The sequence below is a fragment of the Protopterus annectens genome, chromosome 8.part0 (genome assembly GCF_019279795.1).
Source record: "Protopterus annectens isolate FY-2018-M chromosome 8.part0, PAN1.0, whole genome shotgun sequence".
Classification (NCBI taxonomy): Eukaryota; Metazoa; Chordata; order Ceratodontiformes; family Protopteridae; genus Protopterus; species Protopterus annectens.
In genome coordinates, this window is record NC_056741.1 from 344209634 (window position 1) to 344227124 (window position 17491).

Genomic DNA, 17491 nt, shown 5'->3' on the forward strand with positions numbered 1-17491 from the left:
GGCTATGAAACGAGTTTATGTAGAGACTATGAACGTTTCAAATTGCTGGGTCTGTACTGCAATACCCACAGCATATGGAGGACTTTTAATGTCTGCTGTCCCTTGGGAATAAATGAAACTTGGGAAAACCTGTTATTTGACACAGGCACTGTGAGATCACAGGACAAAATTGCTTTATTTTTACCTGTTCACACAAAAAGAAATTGTATGAGAGTAATACCCTCCAGGTGGGCTGGAGTAATGGTAATATAACAATGTCTTATAAATGTTACATTAAAGTCAAAAGTGGGGGTACTGTTTGTAATACAAACCATGATTCATATCTGAGTTCAATGAAAACTACATTAAATGCAGTATGTGACAATCTAGTCTTAACTAAGCAATTGTCTATTAGGAATAGGAAAATGTTTCATGCAGGGATAACACGTATCAGTACCAAAGTAATGATTTTATTTGTGGGAAAAAGGCATATAAATGGTTACCTGAGAATTGGTCCGCAGTTGTTTTTGGGTTATCTGGTTTCAGCAATAAGACATACTGCAGAATTACCTTTGGGTAAAATCTAAACGTAAGGAAAACAGCTCGAGAATCTGAAAGTCCAGTGAGAAAAAAACCTGTGAATCCAGTTGGTAAAATCGAAGCTGGTTGAAAAGGCCATAATTCAGTGAAAGACAAAAAGTAAATTGACTCATATGAACTTGGGCAACAGTGTTATATCCAGGGCAGGAATGCCACCAGCCTATGGAGCAGTCAAATCGATCTGGGAGCTGAGAAAGCTGTCAAAAAGTCATGAACAATGCAACTTTTTCCACCCTAGAATTGGTGACTAATGAACTGAATGCAATAAAAACTGTTGTGCTACAAAATCGAATGGCTCTTTACTTCACCCTAGCGGCAAGAGGTGGTACACGAAGAAGAATGCTGTGCGTACATTCCAGACAACCAACATGAAATCAATGACCACCTAGAGGTAATTCAGCAAGTATCAGCAATGACTAAACCAGGGCCAAAACCCACTGACGGACTTTTTCCAGAATCTGTTTGGGGGGGGTGGGGTTCCATCCTATTAAACATTTAATTGCCATTTGTGTGGGTATACTCCTAATAGGAACATGTGTTTACTGTGAAATTCCCTGCATGAAAAGATTAATAAAATTTTTGTTGATATATTTGCTACTGAAACTCTTTACCAAAGTGTTGAAATTAAAAGATTAATTTCAAATGAAGCTTTTTCTAAAATATAAAACAAATGACTTACTTAGCTGAAACTCCATGAAAGGAAAAGGCTAAGAAATGAACTAACACTGTTTATGTTTCATATAGTATTAAATGCATTAAAAGGAGGGAGAATGTTAGAAAAATCTACATACTGCTTAGAAAATATATTTACATACTGCTTAGAAAATATGTTTACATACATCCTACCTAGAAAAATATATTTACAATGTGTGCTGCTTAGGAAGATGTGCATTTAATCATTCAAACATATATGAATTGTGTGATCAAATATATAGAAAAATGTGTGCTTTGGTTAGGAATAAATGTACTTAAATTCATAAAAGTTAGGTAATGCATTTAATTCTGTCTTGCTAGTATAAAATAAGAAATAAACCTGCATGTTATTGCTTGAAGCACAAGCTGCAGTGTAATCAGAAATTTGACCTTGGCAGCTTGCAGATGCAGTCTGGCTCATGTCTTTCAAGTAAAGATTATTTTGGAAAGTTGGAAAATAATAAATCTGTTTGCATGTAAGTCTTCCTTTCATGCCTCCACCAGGGAAGTAGCCTTGTGCGCACTATCTCTGATAGTGCGCAGCTGGGGACAAGAGAAACAAAAGAAGGCTCTAAGGAAGACTTACATCTATTGTATTTGAACTAATCAGAGTACCTTGAATTGGCTACATCCTCAGGAGGTCATCGTGACTGACCAGCTGTCTGCAAGGCTGCAACTTTCTCATGGGAAAAGGACTTTTTGAAAAACACAAGATCAGCAGTTTTTATGAATAGCCATGATGTAAAGACCCTGTCACTAGCCACACCAGTGAGGTGGGCAAAACTGATAATGAAATGTATATAACCAATGTGTTTTGGTCAATAAAGCAGTCAAAATTCTATACAAACTTTGTGTATGGTTTTTTGCCTCCTAATGTACATTAGCTTAGAGATGCTCTAGCTTTCCTGCATTATTGTTTGTTATTGATTGACATTGTGTTTGAATAACTCAATGATTTTTACAGTCTGACTCTAACAAATTTATTTAACAGATTTAATTGAATTTCTCTGTCTTTTAGTTAAATTATGAAACTTGTCAATATATAAATAGTGATTAAAATGCAATTCTTTAATAATAACTTTTTCAAAGTTTGCAACATTTTTGTTACACAGAGGATTAAAAGTAGATGTCTTAAACCTAAATGAATAACCCAAAGACCCTTCCGTGTTCTCAAAAAACAAATATAAATTAATTATATGACAAAATTCCTTAAGGTCATTCACATACTGACACTATGAAATTTGTACCTTTGGTACAAAATTTAAACCATTATCTAACAGGGAAACATCATGTTCAGCCAGCTGTAAATTAGAAATATTATGAATCAAGCTGTATTGTTCATTAAATTCTGCAGTAACTGAAGAGATGGGCCACTTCCAATGCTTATGACAGCCCCGCCTCTTTTTCTTCCAAAGACATTAACACTTTTCTTCCTCTCATATCAGCCTATTTTGGATTGGGAGAAGTTAAAGGGGTCCCAAACGCAGGAGCTGACAGCATAAAGCAAAATATATAACTACTGCAGGATGATGGCTGCAACCACCTAGTCCTCATCTCTCTCTCTCTCTCTTGGTGTAATCTGAAGGTTGGACATAGGAAATAATGAATATGTTAGTCAGGAGGAATGAGGTTTGATGATCACACTGGGGGTCACAACTAGTTTAAAATACACTCTGCCTTACTGACATCTGTGCTCCAATTTGTAGATTCATGCCTCGGTTATGGGTCTATCCTGCAGCCATAGCTGTTTATTAGCATCACACCTCAACTCTTGGAACAATATTAGGACAGTCAGTTCTCTATTCCCTGACCTTCAAATGCTTGAAATAAGGCCTTTTTTTCACAGCGTTAGATTATTGGTAGCATGAAAAGCTTTGTTTTCTGACTGTCAGCAGACCAAACATCTTGGTTCTGAATGCTTATCCTTAGTGGGTGGCATACCTTCTGGTTTCTGTTGCTTTTGTCCTAAATTGCAATTTGCAGAAATTCATTGATTATTGAAAATACTTCATGGACCTGAAAGCACAATACTTATTTTGACTTTAAATAATATAAATAGTTATTAAATCAGTTGAGGTTATATAGCAAAATGCAGAAGTATGGTGCCTTTATATGTATAACTCATAACTTTTTGTATAGGATGTCTTTGTTTATTGCTGCATATGCCTAGTTTAGTTAAAACAAAATTTAGTGCATGTCCCTTTTCAGGAAGGAATAACCTAGATGTATTGCCTGCACACTCCTCCTGTTTAGAAACTGTAACAACTATAGCAGAAATGTGCAGAAATTTGGAGACAGTATGTGGCATGTAGTGAAGGATGCTAGAAACCTACCTTTTTGAAGACAGCAGGATTTGGGAGTGCTGGTCCAAAAAAAGGGACATCATCCCGTGCTGTGACAGAGACCTGGAGAATAGGAAAATACAAACACAGAAAAGGATCTGTGTGATCTACACATTAAACCTTTTACATTTCCATACATTTAATACAAAAATCATCTTAAAGCAAATATTGTTTCACTACTTTCAAAACTTTTATCACACACCTTCTGTCCTTTACCAAAAGAATCAGATCATCTGCATAAGGCAAAAAACAAATGAAAAATGCATTGTGTCCCTGCAAATGATACATGTTTCAGAAGAACATCCAAGGACCATATGAAAAATAGCATTTTTATTTATTTCTTAACCAGATAAGCCAACTGGACACATGTCTCTTTTCAGTGGTGACCCGAGAGCATTGTCTAGAGAAGTGACTTGCTCAGAAACATACAGTGGGCAAGTTGAGGTGGAAGGAATCAAACTCATACCTGTCACCCTCTTAGCACAAGAAATCTAGACCAAGCCTAAAATAATGGGGGCAAAATGCCCAGAAATAGAGACAGAGTTTAAATAATGCTCTTATAAACTTTTACTAGAATAACAGGGTTTGTGTGTGCATGCATTTCTTGAAGGATATGAAGTCTGAAACCCAAGTGCATGATATTATTTAGTGATTTCAATCATCAGTGATTTGCCAGAAAAACAGAAATTTTATGAAGAACAGAGCAGAAATATAAGGAAAAATCGGAACCTTCTGTGAAAATCTGTAGAGATGAGATTCATGCCTGGTACCCTTGACTACAGTAAGCAACTTGCAGCCTTAAGTCTCTGTGCTAACTGCCAGGCATTTATAAGCAAGATAAAAAGAGTACCTCTTAATGGGCAGCCTTGGCAAATACCCTTTTCTCTTTTAATAGGTTTAAATTAACTGACACCTGTAGCCTAATTATTATCATAAATGGTTTCCAACAATGTATGGATTTTCAGACCACCGTCACATGGATTACAGGATGTGCCCCATCTGCCCGTGATGAATACTATCAGATGCTTTTGTAATACCATCTTACAATCTTTTCATTGCTGTCCTCTGGACAATACTGTCAACCACCTACTTAAAAAAAATAAAATTATAATATTTCCCCTTTAACATTGTACAACATTCCCAGTAAAACTTCATGTGATATGCCAGCAAATATAACTGTATGATTTTCAATAGAATCATGTAACTGTTATTACTCAATGTAAGGGTATGCCAGTTATGCATATCAAATTTAGCACCCTTTTCCACAGAAATTTAATTAGCCGAATGTCTACATCCCTGTTTTGCAAGCCATTCATGCAACACCATACTGCCTGTTTTTATCATTTCAAAGCCACAAAGTTGTATCTAAGTCCAACACAGAACTAGGCCTGCTCATCAAGGTACTTACAAACAGATTTAGGTTCTGAAAACATCTGTTAAGCATAAAGTTTAGCCACAGACAGAATTTCATCTTTGCACCATTCTTACATTCCCTCAGAAGTATAGAGTGAACACAGATCTGCTTCTTTAGAAAAAAACAGTTGTGATCACTGCACTCCAACAATTCATGAAACTCCTAGGTAACAAAAGTACAATCCTGTATTCCCACAACTTATGAAAATCCTTGGTAGCAGATGTAGAAAAAGCAGTGCCATTAGCATATCTGTCTTTTTTCACCCTCCTATAAGTCATCTAATATTTGGCCTGCTAAGCTAAACATCAGTGCATCCAGTTGTTGCAAAACGGGTGTATATCAAAATGAGGAAAAAACTATTTCCTTCTTTCATATAACTTAGCATCTAAATCCACTCACACACAGAGACACACACAAAAACAAAAGAAACAACAACAAAAAAAAAAAATACAGTGCATTGCTTTATACATTTTCAAACCCTCAAACCCATTCAAACTCTCCCAATTTAGCCCATGTGTCAAATGATTACTGATATGGCCCAGAGAGGTTTACACTGAAAAGCAAGTGCTCCTCTAATTACATGTAGATAAATAGTTTGAAAGGTGTGAGCCTATTTCCAGGATTCCTAGTAACTGTATGGAACAAACCCCTAACAAGTGTAGCTACTGGGCCTTCCTATGATGAAAATCAGAAGTGGATTTTTTGGCCAGAATTTCCCAGGGATATCAGCATGGAGTTAGTTGTGATTCTACAGTGGGCAAAGGAGACAGATCTAGAATTTGCATTAATTTAAATACAATATTCAAAGAGATGCAAGAGATGATTGCTAGATTAGATGCCTACATGAACAAGAAGACGGAGTTGAAAGAAATAACAGAAGGGGTGAATGATGACTCAAATGCATTGTGAAACCTCATTGACAAGAAGAAACTTTAAAGGCCAAGATTGCAATGGCTGAACTAAATTAGACTACCTAGATGCTACAATCAATAACCCAGAAGATCAATCATCAGACTCAGCAGGATACTAGTGGGTCTTGAGGGAAGAGACGATGGACCATTCATAATATCCATGGACAGAAAGGCAACAGAAAGATAATGAGCAAAATAATATTTAGATTTGCTGCCCTCTTTCTCCGAGAAAACATTCTGATCCAACTTTGGAAACCAAGGATACAGTCGCCAGGTACAAAGCTAGGGTATTTGCAGACAATGACTTTTCTGTGACAACCAGAAGGTGAAGGGCATGTTTTCTACCTGTCCAAACAACCTGTAAAGTAAATGGGATTAGATTTAAACTAATCTAACCAGCCACAATAAAAATATTTCTCCTGATGGACTGAAGACATTTGAAGCATCAGAAGAAGCAAAACAGGAACTAGATAAGAGACGTGGTGCCAGGGAGATTAGCAATTTTAATTTACAGCAGCTACCTACCAGAGATGAGCAGTACGTACTGGCAGACCAATGGACTCATTCTCACTATTTAAAAGGCAAACTACTTTACCCAAGAAAATGGAATTACTTTAGTAACAACAAACTAGAACATCAGAAGTTATGACCCTGAGATGACCATTGAATGAAGTAGGAGATGGATAGTAAGCAGAAAATTAGTACTAAAATAATAATTTGTATCTTGTTAGACTGAATGGCAAAATAGAGAGAGAGATGTGCTAAAGTATCTCTTTGCTTTACTTTGATTATTTCCAAGAGACAGATATTTTTTTTATATGTCCAAAAAGGGGGGGGGGGTAGGAATAATCATATGGTGAAGGTCTCACAGAAAAGAAAGTCAAAAGGAGTTTAAGGTACACACTGACACATATAGTTGTGTAGAAACGATACAACATGATACTTGGTACACTCCAAGGGTGGGGGGCAGTATTCTTAGTGGAACATTGTATAGTGATGTTAATGTCAGTGCTCTTTCACATTGATTACCTTCTAATCAAATAGTTCAGTCAGCACAGGACTACAAAGCAGTAGGCAACCTTTAATGGAATTAATAAAGGTGAGAGATTTTGATAGGGAAAAGTTGTGTGGAATGTCTCCCCCTGTATAAAAAGAAAAAAATCACAACGGCATGGTATCTTCCACACTGTAACCACATGTATTATAAGAAGCAGGAAATAAATAAGCCTATTCAAACAGCCATAAAGAAGACAAAGGCAGATGTAATAAATGCAAACCTAGGTAGTCAAAAGGATTGATATGGGTAGGAGAGGCTGACAAGCAGGGGAGCCTGAGGAGTACTAAAACTGACTGTCTCCAAATCTTGTTTGGTGGAGGGGAGACATCATATCCATGGCAAAGTAGAAGCGAATGATCCTACCTTGGTAGCTAAACTGTAGAAATTGTATATAATGTATATAGTGAAAGTAGGATGAGGGAACAAAACAAGAAAAGGACTCTTTTAGCAATAAAGGCAAAACTGGACAGGAGGGCCAGCAGACATATTGCAAAGAAAAACAGCTCACACAGATATAGAAGTTTAGGTGTAGGAGTGAGAAAAACAAGATATATCAAGAGGAGGAGGTATAAGTGATGTTTCAAGGCAAAAACCTAACACTGTGGGAAAGTGGAAAGAAAGAAATACTGCACACATAAAGGAAGCACAGTGAAAAGAGAAGGGAAACACATAAGGGGAACAAAGTGTGAGTTAACAGATAGCATAACTATTTTTATTTGGAATGTGAATCGATTGAGAAATCTGGTTAAAGAGAAAGGATGTTTAATGTGATGAGAAAAATCCAAAATTCATAGCATGACGAGAAACACATGCAGATAATTTGGGTCTATATCATGACATAAAAAAAAATGGGTACTTAACGGCATTTACATCGAAAATGCCATTTATCGAAGCCCCATCCCCCTGCTAATTATATATACCAAGTCCGGGATCGGACTACAGTGAGAAAAGGGCAAATTTTCCGATCTTCACTTTACTGTGATCTCACAATAGGCACCTCGATGAACGGCATTTCCGATGTAAATGCTGTTCAATCTCCAGTCTGTTCAATTTGGTGATATAGACCTGATAATTTGGAGCATGAAACATTAAACAGGAAAGGCTATTTAGTGGAGACAAGTTCATGGTATGAGGTAGTAAAGAAAAGAGGGATAGTGATACTAGCTAAGGAAAATGTTCCAAATAGGTAAACAGAAGGATTAGAAGACAGTGAAGAAATATTTTCAGCAGTGATACGAGATAGAAGGGTATACAGAATCACAGTTGTTCCACTGTATCACCCCAGTACAAAAATACAAACATTTATGAGGATGTTATTAGAATTTATGAAATTCTTTGCAGGGACATTAGTACAGACTGGTAACAGGAATGTGCTTTTTACAAAGAGAGAAGCTTCAGAGGTAGAACAGCAATCATTGGATAAAACAGAAAGGTTATGTTAGGAATTGTCTGCAGGCTTGGGAACTAGTGGGTAAGGACCCCCCATTAATTAACAGATGAACTTTGGAATTTCACTTATTATTCAGCTCAGTATAATAGATGGTCAAAGTTAGCCAAGGGGATTATCACAAGAGAGGATACAAGACAGGTGGTTAAAACAGTCAGTTCCATAATGCTCTCAAATCACATGTTCATACATATATGTGTATGTGTATATGTGTGTGTGTGTGTGTGTGTGTGTGTGTGTGTGTATATATATATATATATATATATATATATACATATTAGTAACTGTATTTAGAGCACAACCTAGAGCTGTTTACTGAATTTCCTGTTTGCACTTATTTTTAAAATCGTTTTTTTCTCAAAACATGCATTTTATCTGTCTTTGGCCTAGCACTCTTGTGTGGGGTCATTTACTGCACTGTTATAACTTGTTGATACTTGTGAACCTCTGCTAGCTCTGAAAAAAAAAACAAAAAAACAAAACAATCTTGCTTTTTTCCCACTTTTCTGAGATTTAAAAAAGTTCAGTTACAGACTTGCTGTTCTTGAACTGTTTGTAAGTTTCTTGGAGGCCATTTTTTGTTCGGGCTAAAAGGAAGTCTCTCTGTTGATCAGTGGCAGTGAAAAACATTGAGCAGCCTGCCTGCCCCTGTGGGAGTGGTTACTGACTTGAAACTGTAGTTTTATTGGCCATTTTGGGTCAATTCCAAACTCCTTCATCTTCCTCTCTTAAAACCCTCTTTGCTCGGTTTTGCATTTTGTGCATAAATGCAACAGCGGGCAGCACCGCCTAATTGGGTTTAAACTATTCCTGGCTCCACAAAGTCTGCTCTTCACTTTTTCCCTTAGAACTGCTCTATCTCTCAATTTAAACACCATATTCTCATTCTAAGGCCCTTCACTGGTCCAATTAAGTAATCCTACAAGTTAGCACTATTAAACCATAAGCACTACTTACTCTTATACTCTTTACGATTACCCTGTCCTCTATTGGTCCGTCTTAAATTCAGTTTCCCTATATTACTCTAGCATGTCCAAAGGTCAGTCAATGGTTTCCTCTCCAGTCCAGCTGGTGAATCTGGGATTTTGAGGCAATGTTCCAACTGTCTCATGTACACGGACAACCCTCTCCTCCTCCAAACAGGTTCAAATATATGTGAGAGTTGCAACTATTTAGCCAAACTGGAGGCTGAGCTCTCTCATCTCAAAACTAGTGTAACCAGTCAGGAGGAGAAGGTAACCTCACACAACACAATTCCAGTATCACATAGTCCCACCACATCAGCGAACCAAATACATAAATACACAAAAACATACTCGGAGGCTCTAAATAAAAATCTACTTAAGCAACAGAGACCTCCAAAGCAGACATGCTACCTCAAAACAAAACACGCACAACACATAGCCCACAAAGTCAGTATGCCAAGCAGCCACAGTCCTTAAGGCTGAATAACACACCTGATACTCTTGTAATAGGTGACTCTATTGTCAGACACACCACCAGGCTGAATAAAGAGAAGGTCACGGTGAGCTGCCTGTCAGATGCTAGGATCCTCAGGTCACTCCAAAGCAAATACAAATATGACTCAGTCATTGTACATGCTGGTGTGAATGACCTACTACATGAAAGAGACATAGAGGAGCTCTCTGATCATGTAGCCCAGGCTGGTATGACCCTGACCTTGAGCAGCATCTTACCCTCACCTAGAATGATGCCACAGTACAAAGACAAAATGATCGATTTTAACAACTGGCTAAAATTTTGGTGTCATTCAAAGGGGATCCAGTGTCTGTCAGCCTGGGATGACATGCTCGACATGCACCTGTCACCACTGGGCTTTCGGATATTGGCAAAGTTTCTTGCCACCCCCATAGTGCCTTTTTTAGGCAAGGCTCAAAAGTCAAACCCACCCCCATAGACAGCACAAGGAACAAGAAACTAAGGGTAATGGAAGTCTTAACCTCAAGATGCAAGCTCTCCTGAGTATGGAGAACATCAATATCTGTGCAGTGACATAAACCTGGTTCAAGGCTCCAGAGAGCACCCCAGCACTACCAGGCTATACCTCATATCATGCTTTTCAGCCCCAAAACCCGGACCAAACCACAAAAGGAGGGGTAGTTTCCATATTTATCAAGGATATCCACACCTCCAGGTTAGTGGCATTGCACAAAGTATCGGAGACCATCCATGGGCAACTAACAGTGGGCAAGACTGCTTTTCAGTTTATAGCATCCTACAGACCACCCTCTCAAAGTCAGGAATACCACTCGGCTTTCCTGAAAACACTGGAGAACATGAAGATCTCTCCGAACACCATTATATTGGGTGACTTCAGCTACCCAAACATTGACTGGGAGCACTACTCAAGCCCCAGCACCTTAGCCCAAAGGTTCCTGGAAATTATAAACTCAAATGCTATGGAACAACTAGTCACCACTCCCACAAGAGGGGACAACATACTAGACCTGATCATTACCAACATGGGAACTCTATGCTCCACACCAGAAGTATATCCCTCATTGGTAAGATCAGACCATAAATTAATTTCACTGGATGTCCACATCCCGACCCCACCCCCAGCCCAGAAAACCATAGTGAAAAACTTCTCAAAAGTGAACTTCTCACTTCTCAAAACTGAAGTGGAATCCTTCAAGGCCCCAGGGCCAGTGGAAACTATGGCCCAAACTGCAGAATCCTATATAAACGCATTCTACAGACATCTCCAGGAATGCATGGATCATGTTACCCCAAACAAAACCAAGACCCAATCATCCAAAGGCAGGCGTCCAGTCTAGTGGACCCCTGCCATAAATTAACTGTACAACAGAAGGAGGAAGCTACTACATGATAGAGCAAAATCCCTAATAGGGAAGGCATCTCTGATCAGTACTAGCAAAAAATTACAATCCCTCATAAAATCCTCCAAGGCCAGTTTCGAGAGAAAAATTGCACAGGACACCAAAGACAATCATAAGGCTTTTTTCAGTTATGTTAGGAACCTGGGATGCAGCTCCCAGACTTGTTTTGAGTTGATTCTAAATTACAAAAAATACACTGAACCCACAGACATTGCCAATATGCTGGCAGACAGGTTCAGTGCAAACTTCTCCACCCCCTTCCCCCCAAAAGAGCAAGTATCTATCCTGGCAGAGGGCTGCCTCCCAAACATCTCTGATGCTCAGGTGAAGGCTGCCCTCTCCAAAGCAAAAAACACTGCTTCCATGGGACCAGATGGCGTCCCAGGTTGCATCCTACATGAACTCCAAGAGGAACTAATCCCTCAAATAAAACAGCTATACAATCTCAGCCTCACTACAGGATATGTGCCCACAGAATGGCGTACAGCAACAGTGGTCCCACTCCACAAAGGTGGAGCGACCCTGGAAGCTATCGCCCCATAAGCCTGACTAGCTTAGTCTGCAAGGCTATGGAGAGGATCATCATGGAGCTCATAAACAAAGACATTGGGGACCTACAGACACTAGATCCTACCCAGTTCGGCTTTGTCAAGGGCAGATCTTGCCTTTTGAACCTGGCTGACTTCTTCTAAACAGTTACCAAAGCCATAGATGAAGGGAAGGTAGTCCACGCAGCCTATCTGGACCTTGCAAAGGCATTTGACACAATACACCACTCGGGCATCATAGATAAGCTATCCAGCTTAAATATAAACCCCTATGTCACAAGATGGGTTGCAAACTGGCTCAAAGACAGAACCCACAGGGTGAGAGTTGCTGGAGCCATGTCAGACTCAAAACCGGTCACAAGTGGCATCCCACAGCGTTCTGTCCTGGGACCACTCTTGTTTGGTATATACTTTTCCGAGGTACTGACAAATGTGGGAGGACTATGGCTCACCAAGTTCACAGATGACTGCAAACTGAGCTGACACAAACATCCTTCAAAAAGGTCTCACAGAGACAGATAACTGGTGCCAGCGCCATGGTTTAAAGCTAAATGCCAAAAAATGTATAGTCATACCCTTTGGCAAAAACAATGTGCCCACAAATTACCACATAGGCGGAAACCCATTAAGTACAGAGAAAGTTATTGGAGACCTGGGGACCCAAGTTGATAGCAATCTCTTTTGAAAACCACATTGCCAAAGTGGTTAGAAAGACCTTCTACATAGCCCACCTCATCACGAAGGGTTTCACATCTAGATCAAGAGAGGTAATCATGCCCCTTTATTCATCCCTCATCAGGCCCATCATAGAATACAATGCCTTCACCTGCAGCAATTAGAAAGACCCCAAAAGTATCTCACCAAGAGGATCAAGGGTCTCAAACAGATGCCATATGCTGCTCGGTTAAAAAGTGGCATACCGCCTACATCTATGCCTGACATACAAAGCTATGTCAAATCCAGAATTAATGGACATGCTCCACCTCAGTAAATCTAAATCCCTTAGAGCCACATGCTCGAGGGACTTGAACCTCAGCACAGAAATAAATAGAACTTGCTGGAGGGACAGGTTCATAACCCAGAGGCTCCCTTTACTCTGGAATAGAATTCCAGATCACGTGAGGCAGAGCACCTCACTGAATCTCTTCAAGAAGAATCTCGATAGGTGGATGGGGGATCATAGGTTTGTCCCAGGGATTACTCCCGTGTCACTATTAGACAGAGGCACAGTAAACTAAACCTTAAAAAGGGCACAGTATACTCAAATCAAGGTGTGGTGTAAGCCATACAGAATTGGGCTAGGCTTATAATTGCCCCAGGGCAGATAGCCTAGTATGAACCTATGAACCTATATATGTGTGTATATGTGTATATTAGGATGGATCAATGCAGAGGTGGAGGGTATTTCTGGAATGATGGTTCAAGCCGAAGTTGGACCTTAGGTGGAGGATAAAGGAAAGGGAGACAGAGCGCAAAAGACAAATTACAGAGAGAATAAGACATGAGGAAAATAAAAAAATACCAAAAAAAGGGCATTACAAAGAAAAACACAAACTGTGGAGTTGCAGCAGGTGAAGCTAGAGAGACAGGTGCTCTAGGCTGAAAGGATTTTATGTCTCCTGTATTATTGAAGTAATACACAAACAGCTACAAGTGCTCTTGCAATGAAATTAAGGGAATCAATTGTAGAAAGAAATATCTTTTAAGTCTGCAAGGAAACACGTATAGAGCCAATGTATACAATGGGGACTATTAGAGATTTTTGCAGAATGTTATAATTTACTTTATAAAGCAGAGACAGTAGAAAGAAACAGCAGGGTTGTTATCAGAATATCTAAGTACATGAACCCTTTTAGCCTTAACATAGGAACAAAAAGAGGAACTTACAGCACAGATAGGGGAAATAGAAATATGGGACACAATAAAAAGGTCCTGACGAACAAGGCCCCAGGCTTCGATGGAATCACTATAGAGATATGAAGTTTGGTGGTGGTGTTTGGGGTTAATCTGTTGCTGTGAGACTTTTCATTAAGGTTGCCAGGGATAAGGATTTTTCACTTCCTAGAAAGGAGAATTTATAGTAATGACTCTGCAAGAAGGTAGAACACCAACATTGCCAGAAAAGTTAAATGAAAGCCACACCCAAAGCTGAAGTTAGCTGGAATAAATGCTGCCAATCCAGATGAATAAAATCCAAAAGCTTTTATTGTAGATAAGTGAGTGCTTTCGCAACGATCAACATTGCTTCATCAGACAACATACCATCAAACAACTGCCCTATATATACATATGACAAAATTTAAAATAACCAATCTGTTCTCAGAACAAATTAAGCATCAATCATCCCATCCTAAAGGTACAAATATATAAAAAAATGTACTGCTACTGAAAGTAATAAAACATTCACAGTATACTAAATATAGTATAATAGTTCATACAATGACTAAACAAAAACATGATATAACATGAAATATTTATTTCAACTCTCTAACATTTGTAATAACACAAAAAATGAAAAAAAGAGAAAAAAAAGGGGGGGGGGGGCAAAAACTGTCATACCTGGATTATACTAATCACACAAAGTCAGTACTGGGACTTTTCATTTCAGTTTTCTAGATTTCAAAGCTAGTTTTAGGGGGACAAAATTATTCAAGCCTAGCCCCTTGTGTGCACCTAGCCTCGGGATCCACTGAACCTCCATAGACTGTCTGGTTTACAAGGTCATCCAGCCTGCTTCTCACTTCCTGAACATGTAGTACCTGAACCAAGAAGGTCTGCTCCTCATTCGTGGATAAAGTGTGTTTCACTAAAGCACTATATTCTAAGCCTCTCCTAGTGCAATATATATGGTCCCTGATCCTTTCCCTGAGATGATGGTTAGTCTTTCCAATGTAAAATCGGAAACATACCTTACAATGTGTTACAATTGACAGTCTCACATTCTGCCTTGACCTTAAGTACCCAAAAATGTCCTGTGTCAGAGTGCTTGAAAAATCTAGATTCATCCACATAGACACAATATGTACGCTTCCCACACTTATATGTCCCATTGATAACACTGGTTTCATGTTTCTTTTTCCTAGGATAACACAGTTGTTGCTTCAAGTTTTGCTTATTCCTGTATATAAACGTGGTCGATCTCCCACCACACTAGTAGTTTCTTCATCTACTAGAAGAATGTGCCAATAATCCTGTATAATCCTAGTAAACTTACTCACATCTTCAGTGTACGGTAAGACTAAAGGGGGCTGGGAGAGAGCTTTGTATCCTTCCCCCTGCTGTTTTGCTAACCTTCTCTCTGAGTAATAAGGTTTAGCTTTACCTCTTCTCTCCTTCTGCACTTGTTTATAAGCCATATCCACCTATTGTGCTGGATACCCTCTAATCAAAAAACCTTCTTTTAAATTCCTCAGTTCTGTTTGATGCATCTCATCCTGACAACATAGGCGGGAAAGTCACATTGCCTGCCCTTTCACAATGTTGGGAAAGATGTGTCCCTTGTGCATACTATCATAATTTAGGAATGCTGGACAGTAACACTTCTTCCTATGCAACTTGGTGAACCACCTCTTCTCAATTTTGAATATTGTGACATCTAAGAAATATATATCGGTGCTGGAATGATTCATAGTGAATTTCAAAAAATCACATGTGTTGTCCATTCTACGGTGGAATAGGTTCAAACTAATTTCATTCCCCTTCCAATCTAAAAAAAGGTCATCCACAAATTGTCTATAAAAGATGATGTGAGAATCCTTCAACAGATGTAATTGCTCCCAATCCACCATCAACAAGTATGCATATGTATTGGCATAACTTGTGACCATGGCAACACCTGATGTCTGCCAATAGCATATGTCATTAAACATGAAGACATTGTGTTCCAAAACTATCTCCAATAACATACAAATAAAGTCTATTCATTATACAGTTAGTTTCCCATCTCTCAGAAGTACTGACCTCACCATATTAATGCATTGTTCATTAGGTATACTTGTAAACAATTATACCACATCTAGGGTGAATATCAGGTCCATCTCCATGAATACGGCTGTCTCCACCTCACTATATAAGTCACTTAAAAATGCTTTGTATCTCTAAGGACATGAGGGAAGTCTTTAAGTACATCTCTCAGTTCACCATCCAGGTAAATAGAAATGGGCTCCATTAGCCACCCTGCCCCTGTTACAATGGATCTAAATTTAGGGCATCTGGGATCCTTGTGTATTTTAGGGAGGCCATGCACTCATGGAATCAATGTTTTTTCTACTATGAAGTATTGGAACAATTCCTTGTCCAACATCCCCGTGCATACATACATTCCTGACAATGTGTCGACTCATATCATTCACTACATCCGTAGATACAATCTTATATAATTTTGACTCTGCTAACATTTCTGTCATTCACTCAAAATAAAATGTTGAATTCAGCACTACAACAGGTTCCCCTTTGTCAGAGGGACGTATAACTATACTATCATTATTTTGTAACTTGTGTAATGCCTGCTTTTCTGCAGTTGACAGGTTAGCACCCTTTCTATCTCTAACATTGCTAACAGTAATATCAGAACAGATTGGTTATTTTAAATGTCATATTTAAATGTTAAATGTCATAGGGCAGTTGTTTGATGGTATGTTGTCTGATGAAGCAATGTTGATCACTGCGAAAGCGCTCACTTATCAACAACAAAAGCTTTTGGATTTTATTCATCTGGATTGGCAGCATTTATTCCAGCTACCTTCAGCTATGGGTGTGGTTTTCATTTTACTTTACTTGTGTCTACCTCACTTTGGGTTTGTTTGGATAAGAACTTTAAGCTATGTATTTTGCGAGGATGGTGGAAGGTGCTGTGAGTTCTTTTGTAAAAGAAGGGAACAATATGGCTAAAGTTAATCGACTTGTGAACTTTATAACTGTTGAACATAATCCACTATTAACACTTGGTGCTGTTGAACTTGGTGCTGTTGAACTTGAACCAGGTACTGTACTTTCTACTGAGAATGATAGCAGTGTGTGGATGATAAAAAGAAGCTTGGAGAATGATTTGTATAGATTTAAATGGCTCCAGTGTTAACTTTACCATTTTGAAGCTTGTTTGAAGGTGCAAGTGATACCTAGGGGCCTTCGTGTACTGAATATGCCTACTTATGGCAATACCTACCCTGATTTGCTAACACAGTGGCAAAAGATTAATTTAAACACAAGTAAAGCTTATATTAAACTGCTGATAGATTTTTTCAACCACTAGAGCATGATTTGAATGCTAAGATTTGCCAGCAGCAACAAGAGTTGCATTTGTTATATGGTGAAGAAGCTACAGAACTGTTTTTAAATGAACTGATTGACAAAGTGCTTCATTATGAGGCAAGGTTATTAGAGCAAAAAAAGAAGTTATACAGAGATGTGACTGATTTTTCGAATCAGCACGTATTTACTTGGCCGAGGACTACAACGCAGGGAGAGCATCGCCCCACCAATCGCCAGTCGCAATTTCATAGAGCGACCAATCAAGTGGTTGAGGAAGTAGGAGAAGCCACTCAACAAGAGATGGGGTGTGTTGCCTTAGCTGAACAGTGAGATGGGCTGAGAGAGGATGGTCACCAGCAGTCTGAGCGAGTGACTAATGAGCAGCATGA

At 38.9% G+C, this 17491-nt stretch overlaps 1 protein-coding gene across 4 annotated transcripts in view; it reads right to left on the minus strand.

Moving 5' to 3' along the window:
* LOC122808798 (rap1 GTPase-activating protein 1-like) overlaps positions 1–17491 on the minus strand; it is a 1319062-nt gene that overhangs the window by 308517 nt on the left and 993054 nt on the right. For all 4 annotated transcript variants that reach the window (XM_044079845.1, XM_044079848.1, XM_044079846.1 and 1 more), the window contains exon 15: positions 3606–3677. In XM_044079845.1, coding sequence (XP_043935780.1) covers positions 3606–3677 — 72 coding nt within the window. The remainder of the gene's footprint in view (positions 1–3605; positions 3678–17491) is intronic.